The sequence below is a fragment of the Anabrus simplex genome, chromosome 10 (assembly GCF_040414725.1).
Source record: "Anabrus simplex isolate iqAnaSimp1 chromosome 10, ASM4041472v1, whole genome shotgun sequence".
NCBI classification, from domain to species: Eukaryota; Metazoa; Arthropoda; class Insecta; order Orthoptera; family Tettigoniidae; genus Anabrus; species Anabrus simplex.
Genome location: NC_090274.1, coordinates 34,438,506 through 34,462,923, shown reverse-complemented (window position 1 = coordinate 34,462,923; position 24,418 = coordinate 34,438,506). Strand labels below are relative to the sequence as shown.

Sequence of the window (24,418 nt, the reverse complement as noted above, 5' to 3'; positions counted from 1 at the left end):
CATCAACAGCGATGTAGCAAACCAATAGCGACTACAAATGATGTATTGATGGTCTCACTACAAACCAACCAATCGTTAACCAGTATCACCTGTGTAACTTTTATAATGAAACACGGATGGCACACAATGTAGTGTAATTGTTAAGACTCCTTGTCTCAGGTGGCTGCGCATCGGCCTCTCACGGCTGGGTTCCGTGGTTCAAATCCTGGTCACTGCATGTAAGATTTGTGCTGGACAAAGCAGAGGTGGGACAGATTTTTCTCCGGGTACTCCGGTTTTCCCTGTCATCCTTCATTCCAGCAACACTCTCCAATATTTAATTTCTCTGTCATTCATTAATCATTGCCCCAGAGGAGAGCGACAGGCCTCAGCAGCCGGCACAATTTCTATCTCACCTCTAGATGGTGGCTTCTATCATTCCATTTCTGATACGGTCAAATGACTGGAAGCAGGCCGAGAATTTTCACTATAATTGTTGATTTTTATCTAATTTTTAAAACAGAATGATTAGAAATTATTTAAATTTTCAATTTTGGAAGTAATACATTCATTTAAATATTTTGATAATTATCTCAACATATGAAATACATCACAAGAGAATTACAGTAACTACCTCAAGCTACAATTACAGAACATAAAATACTGATGTTAAATAAAATCTTCATGCACCATTTTAATAAATAAGTCAAGTATATCTTCTAAGAGCTAGAAACCAAACTCAAACTTCCCATTAAATTTGAGGTGCACCACTATTATCTACTTCTATTATTACCTTTAATAGGATAAAGTTTTAAATATTTCAACATCTAACTGTAAAAACCAAGTCAGGAACCTACTTTGGGAGAGCAAAATATCATAAAAAGTTACAATAACTATGAATCATGCCTATTTTGCACCGACTCTCAACTACAGTTTTTGATATGTGCTCTACTAAACAAAGATCCCAGCAGAATCCAAGCAATAGAAATTAAATTCATCAAAACTAGGAATCAAAAGATCCGAAGGGACAAGATCAGAACTGAAGTGAAGAGGAAGGAAGTTTCTTATTCCCAGTATAATAAAGACAGAGGCTTCAGTAATTATGGGCATGAATCGAGAATGGACAACGCAAGAATTGCAAGGAAATACTTCAACCACAAAATAATAATAATCACAACAACTAACCAAACCCCACGGCACTACTGCCTTAACGGACCTTGGGCTACCAACGGACTGCTGCTCAGCCCGAATGCCTGCAGATTACGAGGTGATGCACGGTCAGCATAACTAATCCTCTCAACCGTTATTCTTGGCTTTCTAGACTAGAGCTGCTATCTCACCGTCAGACAGCTTCTCAACTGTTATCGCTAAGTGGACCTCGAACCAGCCCTTAGATCAAGGTAAAAATCACTGACCTGGCCAGGAAACAAACCACGTGACTCTGGGAACGAGGCTTGCACGCTACCTCTCGACCATGAGGCCAGCATTGTCATGGGATTTGATCATTCCAGGTTGTCAACAAGGTAAATGAGAAAGCAGTGAAGGAGAATGCTGTCTGCTTTGAAGCATTCATTATGACCCCTGTCTGCAATACAGACATCCCTCATCCGTACAAGGAGGACACTTCACAGGTGCCCATTCACATGGGTAAGCTGTCAAATCATACCAATAGAGCATCTAGAATATTTCTCTGCTTAAAAGTATTTAAGTTGCGATGAAGATAAATTATATTTATTGTAAAAATTATGCATACATACGTCAACATTATAGACCATTATGCCTTTCAGCGTTCAGTCTGCAAGCCTCTGTAAATTTACTAAATGTTGTAACAACCCTCAATTTGCAACTAGTGCTGTGGCCTTATTTAGTTCTATACCTCTTATCTTTAAATCATTAGAAACTGAGTCTAACCATCATCATCCTGGTCTCCCTCTACTTTTCTTACCCACTGTAACAGAGTCCATTATTATCCTAGGTAACCTATCCTCCTCCTTTTGCCTCACATGACCCCACCACCAAAGCCGGTTTATACATACGGCTTCATCCATTGAATTCATTGTTAACTTAGCTTTTATCTCCTCATTCAGAGTACCCTCCTGTCATTGTTCTCACCTGTTTGTACCAGCAATCATTCTCGCTACTTTCACGTCAGTTACTTCTAACTTATGAATAAGATATCTTGAGTCCACCCAGCTTTCGTTCCCGTAAAGCAAACGGTGGCCTGAAAACAGATGGTCAATGTTTGCAACAGACTGTGTTTATTAATAAGAAGCACGGAGAATTTTAGTAATGTCATAGTTCTCAGGGTGTTGTAAGGTCAAAAAGTGAATATGCCTCAGTAATATAGTCAATTAATTATAAATCATACCAGAATCAGATTGATAAAGTTCAGAAATGTATGTGACCTATATTATAACCAATATCAGAAATACATGCCCAGAAACATAACCCCTTACACTGAAGTTATGAATGAGTTTAACTCAATAGCGTAGCCAGGATCGGCCGATGGGGGGGGGGGGGGGGGTTTATAGTTACAAAATTATAGGACAGAATGAAATTGCTTGTGCGTGTGTGATGCGCGCGTGTAAGACTAGTCATTATAAGGACATTAATACAAGTGATTTATGTTGATATTCAGATTGCAGCACACTACAAAATCTTACATTAACATACAAAACAAATAAAATACGGTCAAGGACAACAGTTTTAGAGCGAATGGCATGTTCATTTTACAATCTAAAATCCAACTCTCAAGGCTTCTTAAAAAATAGATTCAACAGATTTGTTGATTCTACAACTATATCTCTGAATGTTTGTTTATTGTCAGTTTCTGTTCATTTTCTTTTTGTAAAATTTCCATGGAGGTGGTTCTAACCCCCCCCCCCCCCTCGGCTATGCCCCTGATTTAACTATGTATATCATTACTGAACAGAGAGAGAGAGATTTATTAAAGAAATAAATCATCCGTCCTCCAATGAGGGTGACCATTTGGATCCGGAATACATTTTCAATTTCAATGGTTTAAAAATATCAAAAGATGAACATTTAAACGTTAATGCATAAACTTGTGAATAATTCAATAGACAGCTCCTGTTTTCTTCAACATATGTCCTTCAATACCAGAAAAGGAAATTTAACATCAAGGAAACTCTTCATAATCCCAATTTCTGAAACAGTAATTTTTAGATATTCAAGGCTAGTTAGGATATGCTCAACACACAATAATTTCCTATATACCTTTGATAACTATGATTTTGACTTCACTCGTGGTCATAATATATATACCAAATTATTAAAGGAAGAGTACAGTGGAAGTAATTACTATATATTGAACGGATAGCCTTGCAGTAGAATGTAAATTTATTGTATGTAATTTGCTTCTTTTTTTTTTTTTTTTTTTTTTTTTTTTTAGTAAGCTAGTTGGTTTCCTTGTGGAAATAGTTTATTCTATTGTCTGCAGAATATTTTAAAACTTTTTTAATAACTTGGCACATTTTTATTTTGTTCCTATACTGTATATTATTTCAAAAGCAACAGGATTTTGATTGGGGAAGGGTAGGTGAAGTTCCTGCGATTATACTGGGAAGAACAAGAAGGGACATGTAAGGAATGCGGATGTAAGAGAGAGAGGCTTAAAATAAATAGTTTTGGTGAAAGGACAGAATAATCATCTTTGAGGTGGTTTGGGCACCTGCAGAGAATGGAGGAAGGGAGAGAACCAAGAAAAGTACTTGATATGAAAGTAACAACCACAAGACCCAGGGAATGAACAAGGAGATGACTGGTCAAGAAAGATCTAGGAAGAAGAGTGAGAGATGTGGGGGAGGTGTTTGAACAGGATAGAAGCAGATGGAAGTAACTGATCCTCACTTCGACACAGACTTAAAAGGAGAAGGGAAAGATGAAGAAGATGGGTAAGTGCGGGAAACTTTGCAGCTGCTTCAAAAATGCATAATACCAGTTAGGATTAAAACAAAAAATTAGAGAATACAACAATTTACTTTTATTTATTTACCATGAAATTCCAGCTAGTATTGGAAGTCTGACAAACACACACATGCAGCAACTCAACAAACAGCAACTACACATGCTGACGTTCACAAGCAATCATGCTGTAACTCACGCCCAGTCGCCGTTCAAGAAGCGGTGCTCATCGCTGCTGGAGCTAAGGTCATGTTCAGATTGTAGTCCTCTTAGACCAAATGGCCTGGAAAATGATATGCCACTACATCTCCAAATAAGCATGCCTTGAAGGTGATCATACATGATACAAACAAGGCAATAAAACACAAGTCTTGGAGACCTGTTACCCCGTTACACAATAAAATGAGAAATGTGGCATAACATAAAACTAGTGTTGATGGTCACCATCATACTTCAGTAAGCTGTTTTGTCATCTAAATGAATCTCAATTACTTGATCATAAATTCTGAGGTATACTTGATAATAATGTTATTTGTTTTACGTCCCACTAACTACTTTTTAAGGTCTTCGGAGACGCCGAGGTGCCGGAATTTAGTCCCGCAGGAGATCTTTTACGTGCCAGTAAATCTACCGACACGGGGCTGTCGTATTTGAGCACCTTCAAATACCACCGGACTGAGCCAGGATCGAACCTGCCAAGTTGGGGTTAGAAGGCCAGCGCCTTAACCGTCTGAGCCACTCAGCCCGGCGAGGTATACTTGAATTTCCTCTATAGTTTAAAAATAAATCTTAAATACTATCAACTGGTGAACTGGTGGTATGCATAAAAATGTAGTACAGTGAAACTTCTCAATCGCAGGCACCTTTGAAGATTGACAAAATGTATGTTATTGAGAAGTGTCCATTCAGAAAAACGACTATGGATTTGGAAATACATTTTCCATATGAACACTCACAGCTGTAGACAAAAGCTAAAAAATGTTTCATCAATAAAATGAATGAATATATATATCTTTGTTATAGAATATTATGCCTTTCGGCAATTAGTCTGCAAGCCTCTCTGAATTTACTAAGAGCCTCCACAACCCTCTATTTGCAACTCACTTTATGGCTTCGTTTAGTTGCACACCTGTTAGCACCAAATCATTAGAAATTGAATCAAACCACAGTCACCTTGATCTCCCTCTGTTTCTCTTACCTTCCACTATCGAGTCCATTAGTCTTCTAGGCAACCTGTCTTCTTCCAGTCGCCTCTCACAACCCTACTATTGAAGCCAGTTTATTTGCACAGCTTCATCCACTAGTTTATTGCAAACCGAGTCTTTATCAGCTCATTCTAGGTATACTCCTGCCTGCTTCTACCAGCAATCATTTTTGCTATTTTCATGTTTGTTACTTAACACTACCATATTGGGAGAATACAGACATCCTCCCAACTAGCATTACTTTAGTCTTTACCGCTCTTTATCTTTTGTATGGCTTCCTCTATTTCTAACATCAATATCTCCTTTTCTTCTTGCTCCTTCTCATCTACCAGTTCACTGTATTTAATATTTAGCAATTCTGAGAAGTATTCTTCCCATCTTTTTAGTATGTCATCTCTTTGCATCAATATCTGCCCTGTTTCAATTTTTACAAATTTTGTATCTTACCTATTTCATAACCTATTCTTCACCAAACCATACACAACCTTTTTACTTCCCTTTATATCCTCCTGTAAAGTTTCTGTGAAACTTTCCCAGCTCTTCCATTTCTCTTCTTGTACTATTTCCTTACATACCATTTTGGCTTCTTTATATTTCTGCCAATTCTCTATACTATTGCTGCCTATCCACTTCCTCCAACCAAGCCATTTGTTTCTCTTTAACTGCTTCCTTTACCCTGCTGTTCCACCAAGGAGTTTCTTTTAACTTTTTTCCTCCCTGATAGTCTTCCACAGGTGTTTACTGCACACTTTACAAATCCATTTCTGAAACATGTCCATTCCTCTTCCACACTGTTCAAGTCATCTTTAGGAATTTTCTTCAGATCCTCTTGAAACTTTTCCCTTATTTCTTTCTCTTTTAACTTCCATCCCATTATTTTCCTTTTCCTTTTTTCTATTAACTTCATTATTTTACCGAGTCTTAATTTGGCTACTACAACTTTATGGTCTCCTTCAAAATCTGCTTTTGGCATTGCTGTCACATCTTCCAGCTGTCTACGTTTCTCCTTCTCCACCAGAATAAGATCAATCATTGTCTTTGTCTTTCTATCTCCCCAACCATTTTTTTTTAAGTTCTTTTTTCTAACCCATGTATTGCCAACAATCAATCCATTCCTTCTACAAAAAGCTATTACCAAATCTCCTTCATCTTGGTTTCCATAACTACAGGGGCCAATTATCTCTTCTTTTCCCGGTCTGTCTGTTCCAACATGTGCATTCATGTCTCCCATTCTTAAAAGCTAACTTTGTCTTCAATACAACTTTCCAGTTCTAGAAACTCTTCTAAACATTCATCTGCATTCACCGATTGGGGTGCATAAACCTGTATAAAATCCTTGATTCCACTCTCAAGTCCAAGTCTAACTTTAATTATCCTGTCACTGATCTGGTCAATTTTGTCCACATATTGGCGCTAGGTCTTCTCTCAATATAACACTAACACCATTTGTTGCCATCTTTCCTCTACTTCAATATAATCTATACCCTTTCTTAAATTCTTTTTGACTTTTCCCCTTCCTGCATTCATGAAATGTTTGGCCTAAATATTTTTTTTAAATCAATAACTTTTAAAAAATAATGGTGCATCAGCCCTGATGGGTCTTGACTTACCCAGTGACTGCTGCTTAGCCCAAAGGTCTACAGATTACGAGGTAATAGACGATCAGCGCAACGAATCCTCTCGGCTATTATCCTTGATTTCCTAGACCGAGGCCGCTATCTCACCATCAAACAGCTCCTTAACTTTTCTCATGCAGTCTGAACAGACCTTGATCAAGCCCTCAGATCCAAGTAAAATTTCCTGATCGAAGCGGGTTCTCCGAATAAGAGGCAGGGTCACTAACCCTAGACTGCAGGGCCGACACTCACGGATTGTACAGCCAAGTCTTTCTGAAACTTAATGACTGTTGTCTGTGGCTTGATATAGTCTGTTTGGCAAATTAAGAGAATCGTCCTGCCAAGCATTCGATGTATTTATGGCTCAGAGAGGGGCAAGTAGGACTGAACAGTCTCCGAATGCACAGCAGGAAGGCTAACAAGTTCATGCGCCCTGCGGACAGGAAAACTGGCCACAATTTCATCACTCAAACAAGCAGTTTGTCTTTCAATGAAACAAGGAATTTAACTGAAATTCGCCTTGTCAACATCAAACATCCTATAATAAAATAAAAACTATGGCAATTTCATAATAGTTAATACGTTTCGAGAACCAACCATTCTCTTCTTCCATGAAACTTAACATATGTCTAAATCTTATGACTTGATAATACAAACCTCGCCGAAGGGTGAGGTTTGAATAGCAGTCATTCTTGGGTTGAGATTTTCATCTCGTCTGGCTCCATGGCTAGCGTGCTGGCCTTTGGTCACAGGGGTCCCGAGTTCGATTCCCGGCAGGATCGGGAATTTTAACCATAATTGGTTAATTTTGCTGACACGGGGACTGGGTGTCCAAACTTGTCCTTGAACACTCCCGGCACTAAAAGCCATATTTTTTATTTATTTTTATTTTCATCTCAATAATAATAATAATAATAATAATAATCTTATTTGTTTTTATGTCCCACTAACTATTTTTATGGTTTTCGGAGACGCCGAGGTGCTGGAATTGTCCTGCAGTTCTTTTACATGCCAGTAAATCTACCGACACGAGGCCGACATATCTGAGCACCTTCAAATACCACCGGACCGAGTCACGTTCAAACCTGCTAAGCTGAAGTCAGATCGCCAGCGCCTCAACTGTCAAGAGCCACTCAGCCCAGCTTTCCATCTCATAAGTCACGTAGCATTTGCATTATCAAGTTATTCCATTTTGAAGTGTGTTGGTTTCGCTGAAGAAGAGAATGACTGGTTCTCGAAATATGTACAAAACATTATGAAATAACCATAGTTTATATTTTATTATAGTATGTTTGGTACTGACAAGGCAGATTTCAATTAAATTCATTGATTCACTGGAAGTAGTCAATACGGACCAATATGGTCAAATTTATAGATTCAGTTTGTCTTTGTCAGGGGTGTGTGTGTGTTCGTGTGTGTGTGGGGGGGGAGCCATGAGTTCCAATAGTCATCTCTGTGCCAGCGTTGTTCAAAGTATTGTTATACACGAGTACACAAAAGAAGATGGATTATCAACAAACATATACAACCTGGTGTAGGTTTAGTTAGATGGATGTGTTAATGGCATCATTCATTATTTTATGTCTTATTTTATGCGTGTGTTTGCTTGAAGAATTGCGTAAAGCAATTCGTTTAGATACAATGGAGCTGGTCGGTCGCGTACATGAGTATTTTGAAAACAAGTTTGAGGACATAAGACACGGTAGATTGTTAATATCTGTTGGTAGTAGAGTTTGAGATCAAAGCACAAAAGCTATACCGGATTATCAAAAGGTACAATTGGTAGAATTTTACAGGGAAAAAAAAAAAACCTAAAGGAGTCCTTAACCATCCCACCAAGAAACAACCCTGTAAAAGCCAAAAAGCCAACCCTGACAGCTTTAATCGTGACAAGTTACAAAGGCTTGTGCTGAATCTGTACAACGAACGTACTATTCCAAGTTTAAATGACATTATGGCTCCCTGTAAGGATTAGTAAGACAAGATATTCACCGGTGGACTTTATGCAATATTCTAAATTTCTACACAAGAGAAATTATCGTAGCAGGAAATTTCTTATGGAACAAATCAAGCATCATAACAGAAGGAATATGTTTTTATGTGCAATAAGGGATGCAAGGAAGGCAGGGAAACATATTGCAGGCTATTTCTGGATGACACTAGGTGAAAGTTAACCTCACAGTGAGAAAATATGGTTATTGGTTGATGGGAAACTGATTGCAAGGGAGCCTGTATTATAATAGTAGGCTACATGCTGATTCCAAACGCAATTTCATACAGAGTGCACCTCTAGTTTTAAAATCTCAATCTACTAAAGACTATCATGTAGAAATGGACATTGATAGGTTCACTATGAGTTTTTTTTTAAAGTTGCTTTACATCGCGCCGACACAGACAGGTCTTATGGCGACGATGGGACAGGAAGGAGCTAGGAGTGGGAAGGAAGCGGCCGTGGCCTTAATCAGGTACAGCCCCAGCATATGCCTGGTGTGAAAATGGGAAACCACAGAAAACCATCTTCAGGGCTGCCGACAGTGGGGATTGAACCCACTATCTCCCAAATACTGGATACGGGCCGTAATTAAGCGACTGCAGCTATTGAGCTCGGTACTATGAGGCTTAAGGAACAATTGTTGACAAATATATCGCTGAAAATTCAGTTATTTGCATGGATAATGCTAGTTATGTCTCCTGTGAACTGAGTAAAGCAGCAGTGTCTAGTAGTCCTAAATCAGAAATGCAGGCATGGTTGTGGGAAAATAATACGCAGTTTCGTGAACGTATGGTAAAACACTATGAATTAATAAAGCAACATAAACATCAGTTCAAAATGTGATGATGATCATGATGCTTGTTGTTTTAAGGGGCCTAACATCGAAGGTCATCGGCCCAGTTCAAAATGTATGAAACTGACACTATTGCCAAATAAAATGTTATACGTTTACCTCTGTATCATTGCGAACATATTTGGGCCGAAGTTAAAGATTAGGTGAGAAAGAGGAACACAAGGTTTACACTGGGACATGTGATGGAAGTATTGATAAAGCAGTGAAGGCTATCAAAATGGAAAAGTGGCATAAAGTGGGTCGATATGCGAGGAGAAAAGAGGATTTTAAACCGGGAGTGTGACCATCCAACAGACCACATCAGTGAAAGATTTTTCATTAATATTGGTCCAGATAGTTCGGGAGATGAAGAGAATGGAAGGCATGTATAGAGAGCAATAGGAACTTGTAGTAAACTCCTTGGTGGAGCAAGAAAGTGCGAGAGGCAGTGAAATAAAAGAAGATGGCATGGAAAAGACTAATACAAGAGAAAACGGAGATAAGTACGGTATGCGCCAAAATATACAATACTCATTTTCGGGCAGTGCGCATGTGCACGCCTGAGCGTCTGCATGTTGTTACATCGCGATGGCGAATTGCTAGTTCTGTAAAGAACGATGTGCTCTGTGATTGGAAGTGACAATGGGTCTTGCGACGGAGGAAGAAGTGTTTATAGTGGAGTATTATTTTCGCTCGTATGGAAACGGTTATCAAGGTGGGCCGAGTTTAAAGTTAGTGGTGGAACAATATCGTGAACACTTCAATAAGCCAGCACCTAGCAACACAGTTATGCTATCTATTGTTAAAAAATTTCATCGTATGGGTAGTGTAATGTGTCAACGCAAGGGAAGGTCTGGTAGGCCAGTAACTGTGTCCACAAATGAAAATCATGGACGTGTCCTTAATCGGATGTTGCAGTCTCCAAAGCAAAGTCTTTGGCAAACAGTCCTGAAATTAAACATCAGCCCTACGTTACTTCGATGATTGTTTAAAGACATAGGTGGATTTCCGTACCGAATACAGGTTGGGCAACGATTGACTGAGCACGATAGGCATGTCAGGGTGGAATATTGTGCGCGATTTTTGGCCATGGTGTACGAGGATCCAGATTTCTTTTTCAACGTGTGGTTCTCCGACGAAAGTCACATTCACTTGGACTGTTTTAACAATCACCAAACAACTCGCTTTCTTGGTTTCGAGAGCCCAGACACTATAGTCCAGAAACTGCTACATAGTGTGCGTGTGACAATTTGGTGTGCAGTGTCAGTAAACGATGTGCTAGGTCTGTATTTCATAGAGAATGATGATGGTGCACCTCTTACTGTTAACCAGGAACGCTATAGGAACATGGTGATCAGGCCATTTATTCAGGATCTAAGAAGGTTTTGTCGTGCCAGGAACATGCAGATGAATAGACAGTTGTTCCAACAAGACGGGGCGACCTGCCACACCGCTCGACAGACTATGGCTATGCTGCAAGAAACCTTTCCAGGACGAGTAATTTCCCGAGGGGCTGAGTTCTCTTACCCATCACATTCCCCCGATCTCACACCACCTGATGCTTACGTGTGGGGAATGTTAAAGAAGCAAATTTTCAATTGTCCAGATCCACCCAAAACTGTGCCTGCATTATGTCAGAAGATCGTCTCGTTCTTCGGGACTCTGCAGCAACTTATGTTCCAGAATATGTTGGAAAATCTGCGTGATCGTTATGAACACTGCCTACAGTGCAATGGAGCATATTTTGGACATTTACACTATCATCTCAATAAGTAAGGTAACGACAATAAGACTATCAATTTCCAGTACTGTATATTTTGGCGCATACTGTACAACGAAGCAAGAAAAACATATCAATGGATACTGATAGAAGAGAAACTGAAATGTTGGAAGAACTTTGCAGGAGAATTGGAAAATGTGAGTGCAGATAGAAAACAACTTTATAGGCTGGTCAAGGCATATGAAAGTGATCCAGAGAATAAGTATGGAGAGCACTGATAAATAAAAAAAGTTAAAATTGGAAAAAGTGTTTAAATTAGATTTAAGTTGCTCTGACATCATAAGCAACATGTTGCACAAATGTATGGACTCCCAATTGCTAATAATAATTAAATGGCCCTTTTCTTTAACCCTGGATTACTAAGCTTTTATATAGATAAGAAAAGGTTCCACCTTATCAATACAATTTTATTATTAACTACAGAACCGGTTTCGACCCTAAACAGTCATCATCAGCTGTACATTGATGGGGACACTTGGACATATGTTTCCCCATGACTTCTCCATTTAGAAAGGCACATTAACTATTATTTGAAATATGTAAAGGTATCAATGTACAGCTGATGATGACTGTTTAGAGTCGAAACCGGTCCTGTAGTTAATCATAAAATTGTATTGATAAGGTGGAACCTTTTCTTATCTATATATTAGTGAACTATCAATATGGAAATGAAACTTGTAAATCAAGTTACTAAGCTTTTGTCTGCCGGACGACGCGCGCGGATATTAGTAGCTCCCCCTTCTCCCTAGTGCAAAGATATTTGCTTCACTTTCTCTCTAGCTTAACTTTGTGCGAGTCCTGACCTTGTAGAGAACAGTTGTGTCACCGTACATTGCTTTATTCCTTCTCTACAGGGACCCCGTCATCTGAGGTACGAATGCTTAGGTGATGTTACTTTTATATTTTATACGTAGTTGAGCAATTATTTATTTCTTTACTCATTCATTCGTTTACTCTGCATATTCTAAAAATAAACAATAGCTTATTGCACACTGTGACAGAGTACTTCTATTATTAACATTGGAATATATAATTTCATTGTTACGTTCTCATTAGCTGTAAGGAATGTAACCATGGATAATTGGTTTACCTCCGTCCCACTGGCTGAAGACCTTTTGAAACCACCGTACTCTCTGACAGTTGTAGGAACAATAAGAAAGAATAAACATGAGATACTTCCTGAGCTTCTTGAAGTGAAGAAGCGAAAAATTGGCATGTCAATGTTTTGTTTTGATGGACCAAAAACTCTTGTATCGTAAAAACCAAAGCAAGGAAAAGTCTTTCTGCTATCCACTACTCAGGAGGACATAGAAATAGGGGATAACAATGGCAAACCTACAGCAACTGAACTTTATAACGAAACAAAAGGTGCAACAGACTCTTTCGTACAAATGTGTTGCAGCATGTACTGCAATAGAATGACCCTGCAATGGCCTCTGTGCGTATTCCTCACTGTGATCAATATGTTCTTAGTAAATGGATATATGGTTTTCTGCCACATCCTCCGAAAGGGAGAAAAACCTATCTCGAGAAGGGCATTCGCGCAGCAGTTAAGCGGTGACCTGGGGCCTGTTCCACAAACGAACTTTTCACTTTTCAATTCTTGCAAAGAGCAGTCTTTCTGTTCCACCATGATCTAGGTTGTACTTTTCAATTTCTTCGCAAAGTGAAAAGTCTTTGCGAATGAGTGATTCGATCGAGTTTATTCCATGAGCAAACTGTAGGGCCTATAGGCCCAATAATCTATGATTTTAATACTTTTCGCGGCAAACTAGACGGCATAATTGTGGTACCGTTTAAGTTTTCATCATGGGAAAGGAAGGTTAGTATTACAAGAAGCTGGCTGTGCTGGAAGTTGTCGGGGAGAAACGTGACATCCTTTTTGACAACTTGAAAGATAAGATAACCTCTCAAATGATGACACAATGTTAATGAGAGTACCATAAACACATCCACACACAGAAGGAAATTCACCCTTCATTAGTAATCCCGTCGCTATATTATGTGAATTATTAGGCTAACGTACTGTTGGAAATATTACATTTACTATAACATCTACGACTTTGGTAACAGTTCTGCAAATATAATTGATTTTGATGGCCCACGCATTGGTGCCACACCGTGCAGCTGGGCACAATTTACTAACCAATGTAAACATATAAGAATTTGCTCTTTTTCACAAAGGAATTGACTTCTTTTTGTTGCATGTTTCAATAAATGACCGATCATTTCAAGAATATAGTCAGCCTGTGTTGGGGTAATACAAAATCACTGGCGAAAGTCCGTCAAAGTGAGGTTATGAAAATTAATCTCGTCTTTATATGTTCTCTTACTGGATTCTTCATCACTGTCCTCACTTGATACTAACAAAAGCTCACGTCGTAACGTGGTTATATCACTAAACAAAATTCTACGCCGAGAAACTAGTGTACATACTTGTTAATTAACAGATGAAAAGGGAATCTCTCTTTGCAAGGTTTATGAAAACTTTTCACTTCATTTCTTTGCACTTTGCATTTCTGTACCAATGGAGGAACATAACAGGCTTGAAAAGTGAAAAGATTCCTCACTTTTCAGTTTGCAAGCTAAATCTGAAAAGTGATGGTGGAACAAAATCTGAACTGAAATGTACAAAGTTGCAAAGTTCGTTCGTGGAACAGGCCCCTGATTAGACCTCACCTCCAGCTCCACCTTACGCAACAAACCTTGCAGCGGTCATTACATGGTAGGATCTGAGAAATTCTCAATGAAAATCATATAGTGCACAGGCCAGACCAAGCATAACTTGGCAGAAAGAAAATATGTGCATTTTGTCCCTCAAAGCTATGAAGAACGACACTGTTTTATTGTACTGTTTGCTATCGAGCCATGTGCAGTGACCACCGATTAACGTGTGCTGAGTACTGAAATGACACGAGTTTGTGGAAAATAGAAAAATCTGTCTGTACATAGAATGTATTACGTGCTGGATTAGTTATTAAGGTTTTTTTTTTTTTTTTTTGCTAGGGGCTTTACGTCTCACCGACACAGATAGGTCTTATGGCGACGATGGGATAGGAAACGCCTAGGAGTTGGAAGGAAGCGGCTGTGGCCTTAATTAAGGTACAGCCCCAGCATTTGCCTGGTGTGAAAATAGGAAACCACGGAAAACCATTTTCAGGGCTGCCGATAGTGGGATTCGAACCTACTATCTCCCGGATGCAAGCTCACAGCCGCGCGCCTCTACGCACACAGCCAACTCGCCTGGTAAATTAAGTTTTAAATAAATCGTAAGAGTTTTTTACCCCGAAGTCTCGTAGACAAATGCTTAGTGATAAAATACTTCATAGAAGAGCTTAGTAATCTAAGTTTAAAATCAGTTTTATGTTTCATATTTCTTTGGAATGCAGCCGCCCATGTGTTTCCGCAAAATTTATTTTAGTGTAAATCATACAATTTGAAATTATCTTCTTCATCGATACTTCTTTTAATATAAAACCTAAAAGTAGTATTTTGAGAGTTATTGCACACAGTAAATTTCAGTTATATCTCTCTTCCTAGGAGATAATACCAACTCCCCACGTACTGTGCAATGCTACGCTTACAAAAACCTTTTACCTATCAATTTTTCATTCTAATGAAACACTGCGTGAAGGAACAGTCCATCATGACAGAAATGGAAGCAGAAACTTTTGAGATATACTGTATGTTCTCTCTATTAAAAGGAAATTTAGTGAAAACATCTCATGACTTAAAGCACAAAAAATTATGTGTCAAAGCCACAACTAAGCACACACAAACAGAAAAAAAACAGCACACAAAAGGACAATTTCAGTCTGTTCTTCATACAACTTACCGGTCTGAATGATTGCTGTCTGTATTCGATAGCACCCGTCTATCCCTAGGCAGGTGACTCCACAGATGATTCTGAAGGGAAATTTCATTGTTGAAGCCTCGAGAACAGACGGAACATCGGTAAGGCTTCAGCTCCTTGTCAGCCATGAGCACCAGTGGCGGTGGTGGAGGAGGAGGTGGCGGCGGAGGGGTTGGTGGTTGCGGTGGGGGTGGCGGAGGAGGTGGAGGTGCTGCTGCTGGTGGAGATTCTCTACGGAAAAAGACATAAGGTGATTAGTGATAGTGATTTCCTTTGGTTTGCAAAATAAGGTTGACAAGAGAAGAATATAAACAAAATTCTGATGCAGAATTGTTTCATCATACCCTGATGGCTAAAAGCAAAACAATTTTAAGAAAATTTTTATGACCTGTTTATAACCCAAAAAATTCTACGTTCATAACTCCACAAAACTAATGTGTCTTATGATGAAAACTTTCACGGCTAGGTTTCCTTTCGTACACCTGAACAACTTTATAGGTTATATAAAATATGTCCTCAAGTTCAACAGTATGACAATTTTAGTCAATATCTAGAGATATCGGGACATGAAAAGGAAGGATAAATACAGCGTCGTGGTCTAGTGCGTAGGATGCCCTGATTTTCTTCCCAGTCAGATCAGGTCCACTCAGCCTTGAGAAAACAACTACGAAGCTATCCGACAGTGAGATAGTGGGAGCCGCCCAGATGATTCATTGCACTCATCAGGCAGGTTTTAGGGATGTGCAGGCGTCCCTTGACAGATCAAGGTCCATCAGGGCTGCAGCATCATGGGGGTGGGTTCTTTTTGTTTTTTAACAGCCAGTGTGGGAAGACAGAGCAAAAGAAAGAGGATACAGAACAATATAGTTAACCCCATAACTTTAAGAATTAACATTTCCCTTTAATAGTAACAAATACATTCAAGGTTTTAATATAGGTTCTTTTAAAAAATCTAATTAACATCTTTGTGAATCATCATCATCATAATTTAACCGTTCCCAGTTTCCCAGGTGCAGTGCAAGAGCACTCTCCACTTATATCTGCAAGTACACTTTGATCTTAGCCAAGAGGCCATACTACTACTACTACTACTACTACTACTACTTCACACAATTCCACTCCTCTTCCTTGCAGATTATCTTTTATTTGGGAGATCCATCATGTCCTTGATCTGTCCTTAAGTCGCTTTTCCTCCAGATCTTTGTCAAACCATTTTCATGCAACCCTCTTCAGATCCATCCTCTTCAAGTGACCAAACCAACTCAATATTGATGTTGCTAGAATTTCAGTGAGTGGTTTCACTTGGATGTCTTCATGGACCATTTCAGTCCGGGTCTTATCTCATCTCGTTTTCTGCAGCACTGACTTCAGTAATTTCATTTCCGCAGTTTGGAGTCTGCTGTTATCCTTTCTGCTGATGGTGCCAGTTTCCAGATCGTATTTTGTTAGTGGTACAAAGTAGGGCTGAAAATTATAATTCTCAGCAATAAAATAATTGGAATTTTTGGATCAATGTGTACACAAGATGATAACTTAAGTGGTTAAATTGCTAATTATCTTGAAATAATAACAATTATCTACATTACTGGTGACAAACCCAGAATAGTAAAAATATTACTGTGATTTAGAGATATTGACCATATTTTAATTTTAAAAATATAGGCCAATATTTTTCTATTCTATCTTATTTGTGTTCATTAAAAACTAAAATTCATATTCAGATAAACTAATAGTATGCAGTAAATACACTGAACTTAAAACTCTGACCTTATGTTTTGTGCACCTAGCTCCTTAAGTAGCTGCAAGATGGCAAACTCAAGCAAACTGCTGTCACAGCGCAAGAGCACCATCTTTGAAAAGTATCCATTTTCATTTTGGCACATGTTTCAGCTCCACATAAACGAAGATGGAAGAGATAGTGTGTTTGAACACAAGTTATGCCTCCGATGAGGTGGAAAAGGAGGAGCCTTTCCAGACAGAAGTTAGTTGTATCATGTATGGCATTGAAATTCTGTGCCTGATCTCTCTGGTGCAATCTCAGATACTATCACTACCAGGCATTTGAAAGAAAGTCCAGCTTCATGGCTAAATGGTTAGAATGCTAGGCTTTAGTTGAAGGGGTCCTGGGTTCAATTCCTGGCCAGGTTTGGGATTTTAACTTTCATCGGTTAATTCTTCTGGTTACATGTGATAATTCTCATGTTTGGTCCGTATTGAATTTGATGTTTATCAAGAGTATTACAAGAATGTTTATTAAGACCACCTTTTCAACAGCAAAAAAGTTCTTGTAGTTAAGATTTACATAATATTATAAAGTCTTATTCGGTACATGTTTCGCCCTCCTTCACGGACATCATCAGCCTTGACTCAAACCTCAAAGACACTGGTCAGGATCCTGAACAATCCTTATATGTTAACAAAGATTAATAATAAGAATAATTAATAATAAGAAAATAATAAGAATTTTTAAATCTAGATTATCTAGATTTCAGTAAAATATCAAAAACTATAAGTCCATTTCAAATGGAAGCTATTTCTGTTGCAGTCTTTTTTACGAAGTAAAAATACTCTGGCCTGACACAAGAGATAGCCTATTTAATTTGAATGGTGAAAGCCCGTGGAATTGGACATTTCCAGTTACAATCTCAAGGCCAAAATGCTTCCCATTTGACAAAGATAATAAATTCCTTTGATCACCAGCCCAAATGGCCAGTCAACCGATGGGCCATGCCCACTAATATCTATTTTCCTTATTCTTCAATATCAGAGGAGCACCCACACTCGATTAGGAACTTGGCCCCGGGGTTCAAGGTCAAATGGCCTTCCAGCTGCCCAGGGAAAAATCCATCCAAAATTGCCTGAATCCCTCTGTGGATTAGTCGAACCATGTCATACGATGTCAGCATGTAAAAGATCCCTGGTAACACGTTTGATGTTTACCCAACAAAGTTAAATTAAGACTCAGTCATAGGCTATTCAACAGAAATCTACCTGCAGTAGCAGCTGCTGAGGGGGACTGGAGGAAGGGCATTACTTTTTTACAAATTTGATGATTGATTGATTGATGCTTGTTGTTTAAAGGGGCCTAACATCTAGGTCACCGGCCCCTAATGGTACGAAATGAGACAAAATGAAACGACAAATTAAAAACCCCAAATCCTCCACTGACCACAATTCAAAACGTGAGGATGAACAATGAATGGATGGATGGATATGAATTTAAAACGATCAGTGGAACCAACCCACAGTGCCTCACATGCACAAACGCTGGCGTAAAACAATAGTATTACTGACCAAGGGACTGCTTCTATAGCACAATACTGAATCGATGATGCTTGAAATCAAAAGGAGTCCAAAATCAAAGTCATCGGCCCCTCATAATGGTTCTTATGGCTAGAAAAGTAGAACCATGGTATTTGTCATGTTGCGGTACTAATCAAGAGTAGCATAGACTCGTGGTATTCCACACATTGTGGTACTACTCACAGGTAATGAAATTCGCACATGTATTACAGACCTACTGTGTTTCGCACATTGTGGCACTACTGACAGGCAACGCAAACCTATGGTGTTCATCACCTAAGTGTACTAACCACAGGGACTCGTACGTCCGTGGTGTTCCTCATATAGTGGGTACTAATCATAGGCAAGCCAGAACCATGGGTTCCATCATCCCATGGTGTCGCTCTTATAGTGTTATAATCACAGGTACTGTAAAAGCCGTCGCGCTCTCGTTTGCTATTAATCACAAACCTATTTGGTACCTAACATAGTGGTACTACACGCAAGGAAAAGCGACCCGTGGTGTTCTCCGCGCGGTGGTACTAATCACGAGGAGTTGCATGGTTCTAATATAATTATCCTTTGGTTGTCCCTTTTAGTAGCCTCTTACGACAGCAGGGGATACCGTGGGTGTATTCTTCGTCTGCATCCCCCACCTACAGGGGGTTGTGTGTTTGGTCCGCGAGAGGTATTTTATTTCCCTCAAGTCCACCGGCAAGCCGGTTAGGACCCCCTATCCGCCACCTGGGACGCGCTACGTGGGAGTATCACCTCTCCCCCCTGCTACGCCAGCATAGTAGGTTCGTGGTTTACAAATTTGCGTTCTTACTCAACACACACAAGTAAACAAATGCATACTCTGTTTTTCTTAACCTGATCGTTATGTTCGTTAATCGATTGGCGATAAGCAGAATCCAGTTGAATCAACATACTCCTATAACTTATTCCCTGCATGAATTAATATGTTGTAAGGAACTTTAGTGTTTTTAATTTTTTTTTTTTCAAGTGTTTGAGATCTATTACTCCAGCTTTCGCCCAAGTAGTTTGAATAACATGCATGGAAAACAGAAAAACTCATTAGGTATTTGACTCCCAGCCACACAAGCATTCGTGTCCTCTATACAACCCTTGCTGGAATTTACGCTAATATTCGCACCTTTATATTGCCCCACTTGTTCTTGTTTTAAATGAGCTGCTGTATCCGCACACTATATACAACAGATTCAATTATTGCTAAACCACTGTAAATATTATGTGATAGGATATTGACTAATTTCATTAGCCAGCATAACACGCTTCTCAGATGACAGATTTGCAACGCTTGCATTTGAAACACATATTGACTCGGAGTGATAAGCCTTTGTGTATTTCCGTTAGCAGGGGCTAGCTTCGTCAGTGCCCAAATCTCCCATTCTCTGCATGTTAAGAAGTAGGTTCTACGCAGGCGCGAACCAAACTTACCCAGGAAAGTGTCTACAGAGAAGGGCAGAGGCTCAGCATGACCGGCCAGCAAGTTAGAGGAAGCGAACTATGCATCAGATGAAAACGTTCTCCACTAGCTGCATGCTGCAGCTAGTACTAAAACTGAATGCATTATCATTCATGGTGTTAGTATTTTTTAAACCATACAATAATAGTTTCTTAGCTGGAGGGGCACGTGCCCCTCTGCCCTTTAGAGCCAGCCGCTACTGATCACCTAGTAGAGTAAAATGGAGCATCCAAATTGACATGCAGACAGCCTAAATGGCGTCAAATCAAAATGCCTGCACACTGTAGCAGAGTTCATACAATTATTATTATTATTATTATTATTATTATTATTATTATTATTATTAAATCACGTGGAAAGTTCTTGGTCAAACAGAGAAAACTACAGCTGGAAGTAAGCAGATCCAAAATGAACTTACAGCAGTGGTACTTTTCATCCGACACTGGGTTCTTTGACTGCGGCAAAAGCAACACCAACAGCACACAAGAGGTTTTAATTTCAGAGAAACTCACTTCTTACAACGCAGAGATGATAGTGGTGATTACTTAGCAACTTTAGATGAAGTACAGTACAAATGGGCAACCATCCTCACTTAACACTAATCAGAAGGAAAATGGAAGTGATATCACACTTCAAAAAATGAAGGTATCAGCAAGAAAGGGAAGGGCCATGAAAGGCATGAAAATGAAAAACTCCTAGGCCTCGGAAACCTAATTCCCTCAGGATCAAAAAAAAAAAAAAAGGAACAAGAGCTGACCAACTGAGGTCAGATAGGAAAGATGAAGGCGAGGAGATGACGGGTATTAATACAATTAGAAGTGAAAGCTGATGAACCTAACCTCTGAAAGTAATGTATTCATCCGAAAATAATGCTCGTATTTCGATACACATGTACAGTAATCATCTACTTAATTTGATCCCATTAAAATGTGAACAGTCAACACACATGATACTCCAGCTGGGTATATTTAGCGGGTATAGCCTGGCACAAGATAAGATTTGGGACTGATAAGAAAAGAGCCTACTTTGAAGACAGCAGTGTTTGAAGATGTGGAGATTGTCCTTGACCTTTTATTTTTTCATCTTTGCCCTTGTCTCTTCTTTCTGTTGCTTTCTTTTCCCCTACTGACATTTATTAGTTCCCTTCCAATACATTAAACCTAAGTGTGGCAACAAGTGATATATCACTCTTGTGTGTGCTCGCTAAAAGTGACGAGCTATATATCGCTCCCTGATGCAGTCCCTTATTTAATGGCTTGTGGTTCAATCACTTAGAAGAGATGGCAGCACTCATCACTTGCTTTATGGAAAAGAAAGTACATATTTCCAAATAATTTTACCAGATGTTGATTCGTTGCCAAGCTATTTGTGCTGCAAGTCTGTGATATTTTTCTTCCTTCCAACCATGTGCCTCTCTCTTGTTCATAACAATATGGTGGCTAACTCTGAAGTTTGTAAACAATAATGATTTACCTGATTATGTGAATTATCACTGTGATGACAGTGATTAAGTGATGTCAGCTGATTAAGGAACTTTTAATAATGCAGTTGTTTGTAATGAGTATAATGGAAAGTGAACTAGGCAGTGATGATAATGAATTAAATGTACGGCCTGCTCATCTGGCTGTAGGTGTAATATCTGAGTATGGTAGTCTTTTAAAATGTATATATCTCAAGCGCCATATAACATAGCACTGAAAATTTCTGTGGTGATCAACAAAAAGCTCTGATGTTAAGAAATATAAAATTCAGTCTGTGTTCTCAATATTCTCTGCAAAGAATTTTTCACTTCATATTTTCCTGTGAATGGCAGAATTACTTCCCTAAAATGGTCATGCTGTTCTTTCTTTACTTGTTACGTAAAATGAATGTTCATTTGCTGATAACTGGTAACATTTTCAAGTAAACAGCATAAAAACTACAAGAGTTCTGCTTTCTTCTTCCCCCCACTGCCCTGCATGTTAGGCTGGGCTGTTTTCCAGTAGCATTCTTAGCATAAGCACAGGGTAAATAAAAGGTTGGATAATTAATGGATAAATATAAAGTATGGCTAAAGCAGGCTCTCATGTTGTAAGACTGCAGGACAAAATAACAGTACAGCGACTGAGATGGTATGGACATATACGACACATGGGTGATAACAGATTACCAAAAAAATGTACGATCTAAACCTTGAAAACAAAAGACCACGAGGGCGACCAAGACTCAGGTACAAGGACATGGTGAAGATTGACATTCAACAAAGAGGACATACTTTGGAAAGCACTGAAGAGGGAGAGAAGTTCAGGGACCGCAACTGGTGGAGAAGCCCCGTTTGCCAACCCATCGCTTAAGATGGAACGATGTGGGATATGTATGTATGTAATGTAACTTGTTTCACATAGGGCCTAGCCTAAGTGGGATGGAATCTTATTCAAGTTCCTCTCATCATATGCTTCTAATCTTTAGATTCACTCCGTGTGTGCCCTCAGAATTGTCCTCAACCCTGTCTGATAAATTACAACAGCACATTCCTCTTTCCTGTCAATTGTAATAACGAAGATAACCTCCTAATAGCATTTCCTTACCCTCATCAGGATTGTGGTGACTAGCTGTGATCTTTTGCCGTACGGACTACACTTAAACCATTACCCATTGTTCGATAATTCTGTGTTGAACAGTGTCTAAGAATTTGACGTCTGGGTCTCATACCATTTAATTTGCCCTCTGTCATAAAAAGTTCAAAATCATCTCTTCTTATTCCTAATAGTATTTACGAGTGCCTACAAAAAAATTGGAAACAATAGAGTTCTTTACCCATACCAACTCGCTCACACTCCCGCACATCAATGATAAATCTTTTAGCAATTTGCTACTGGTATTCAAAATTATCATCAAACAGTCATTCTTTGCACTCTTTACCAGGCTTAACCACTGCAGGCAATTAATTAGGCCAAGATGTATAAGAGGATACCATAATTAATTTAAAAGGACACTTAACAATATGTAGCTTTTGCTCCTGTTGTTCCATAATTCTTCATAGTTGTTTTCCCATACATATTCACATTATAAACTCTTAAGTCACCAAATAGTTTGCACTTGCCAAGAAGGTTAAAAAAAAATGTAGACACTGTCATTGAGGTGTACTTAATTTCTGCCACACTAGACCTCTACTTCACTTTCCCAGCTTTGTTCAGGGACGAGAAAACAGATAATCGAGACAGGCCTGGCCGTCTACTTTCCATGCATGCCAATATTAAACACTCGCGAACGATGTGTCAAATAATGTTACTTACAGCTGCGGAATATTTTGATGGTTTGTACTGTTGTTATAATGAAGTGGTAAACTATCTTCTCCATCACTGCTGCCATCTTCAAGAGCACAAAGAAATAACATAGGATCCACTCTAACCTCTACTTCAGTCACTTCACACTCCGGCTCCATACCCTAAAAATAAATCAATATTATTATACTTGCATGTCTCCAATTAATAACCTACGTAATCTTACTGGTAATTCTATTAATATGAACGGTGACTGTCTAGACAAGGGGATCGAGCAACACTGAAGACTTAGAATTTCCAACACAACATATCTAAATCTATATTTTATGCTTTAAATGTCATATTATACCTACCTTACTCAATATGGAGTGTAATATACTATGTTCTTTCCTTACATCCTCGGCAGCTCGCGTCTCCACGATAGTTTTCAACTTATCTTGCATTTTAACAGCCATTGAAGCGAATCTGTGTATGCTGTCCAATTTCTTACAGCAATTCATACATACCATTTTAGGTAAACTGTCATCTGAGGATACCTGAAATCCATTCCAAAACAATTGTCACTTCTACCTATTCCACAAATATTTCACGGACAACCATGCGTTAGTCATTTGCAGAACGTCAGAATGTAACACCGCTTTTAGATGCAACCAAGCAAAAACACTAATTCATTAATGATATATATGTATTTCTTTTTATAGAAAAAAGTAATACACGGCTACCGGCGAACTCTAATGGCGAATGACAGTCACGCAAAACGATACAACTAGCAAAAAAGACTCACCGTTATGTACAAATATTTCTTCATTTTCGCTTCCAAATACAGCTTTTTTCCATCTTCGCTGAATATTAAGATACCATCGGTTTGTTCCGCAGTACAAATGCGACATAACTTGTCTAAATTCGGAGCTGTTCCCATTTTTTCCCTCGTTTTTTAACCGACGTCCATTTCATAAAATAGGCCGAGTGTATAAAGGGTTTTCTTGATTATTAACGATCTTTTTACTTATGACCTCTAACGACGACGCCGTAAAAACACCGATGAACAAATGACGCTGGTTACAGCGTCGTATGAAAACGACGCTCAATACAATTCGATTGCGTGCGCTTGAAAAGATATTGCCGATTTCAATTCGAAATAAGATAGAGTATGTTACCACACCTTACTGCGTGTGAGTTGTATGACGGGCAGGGGTAGAAGA

At 38.9% G+C, this 24,418-nt stretch overlaps 1 protein-coding gene across 1 annotated transcript in view; it reads right to left on the bottom strand.

The window, feature by feature from the left end:
• LOC136882008 (zinc finger protein 628) overlaps window positions 1-24,174 on the bottom strand; it is a 62,084-nt gene extending 37,910 nt beyond the window's left edge. The window contains exons 1-4 of the mRNA XM_067154498.2: window positions 24,001-24,174; window positions 23,570-23,752; window positions 23,229-23,380; window positions 15,165-15,413 (exon numbers count right to left, since the gene is read on the bottom strand). Of these exons, the coding sequence (XP_067010599.2) occupies window positions 15,165-15,413; window positions 23,229-23,380; window positions 23,570-23,752; window positions 24,001-24,135 (719 nt within the window). The 5' untranslated portion in view covers window positions 24,136-24,174. The remainder of the gene's footprint in view (window positions 1-15,164; window positions 15,414-23,228; window positions 23,381-23,569; window positions 23,753-24,000) is intronic.
• Window positions 24,175-24,418: the final 244 nt, after the last annotated feature.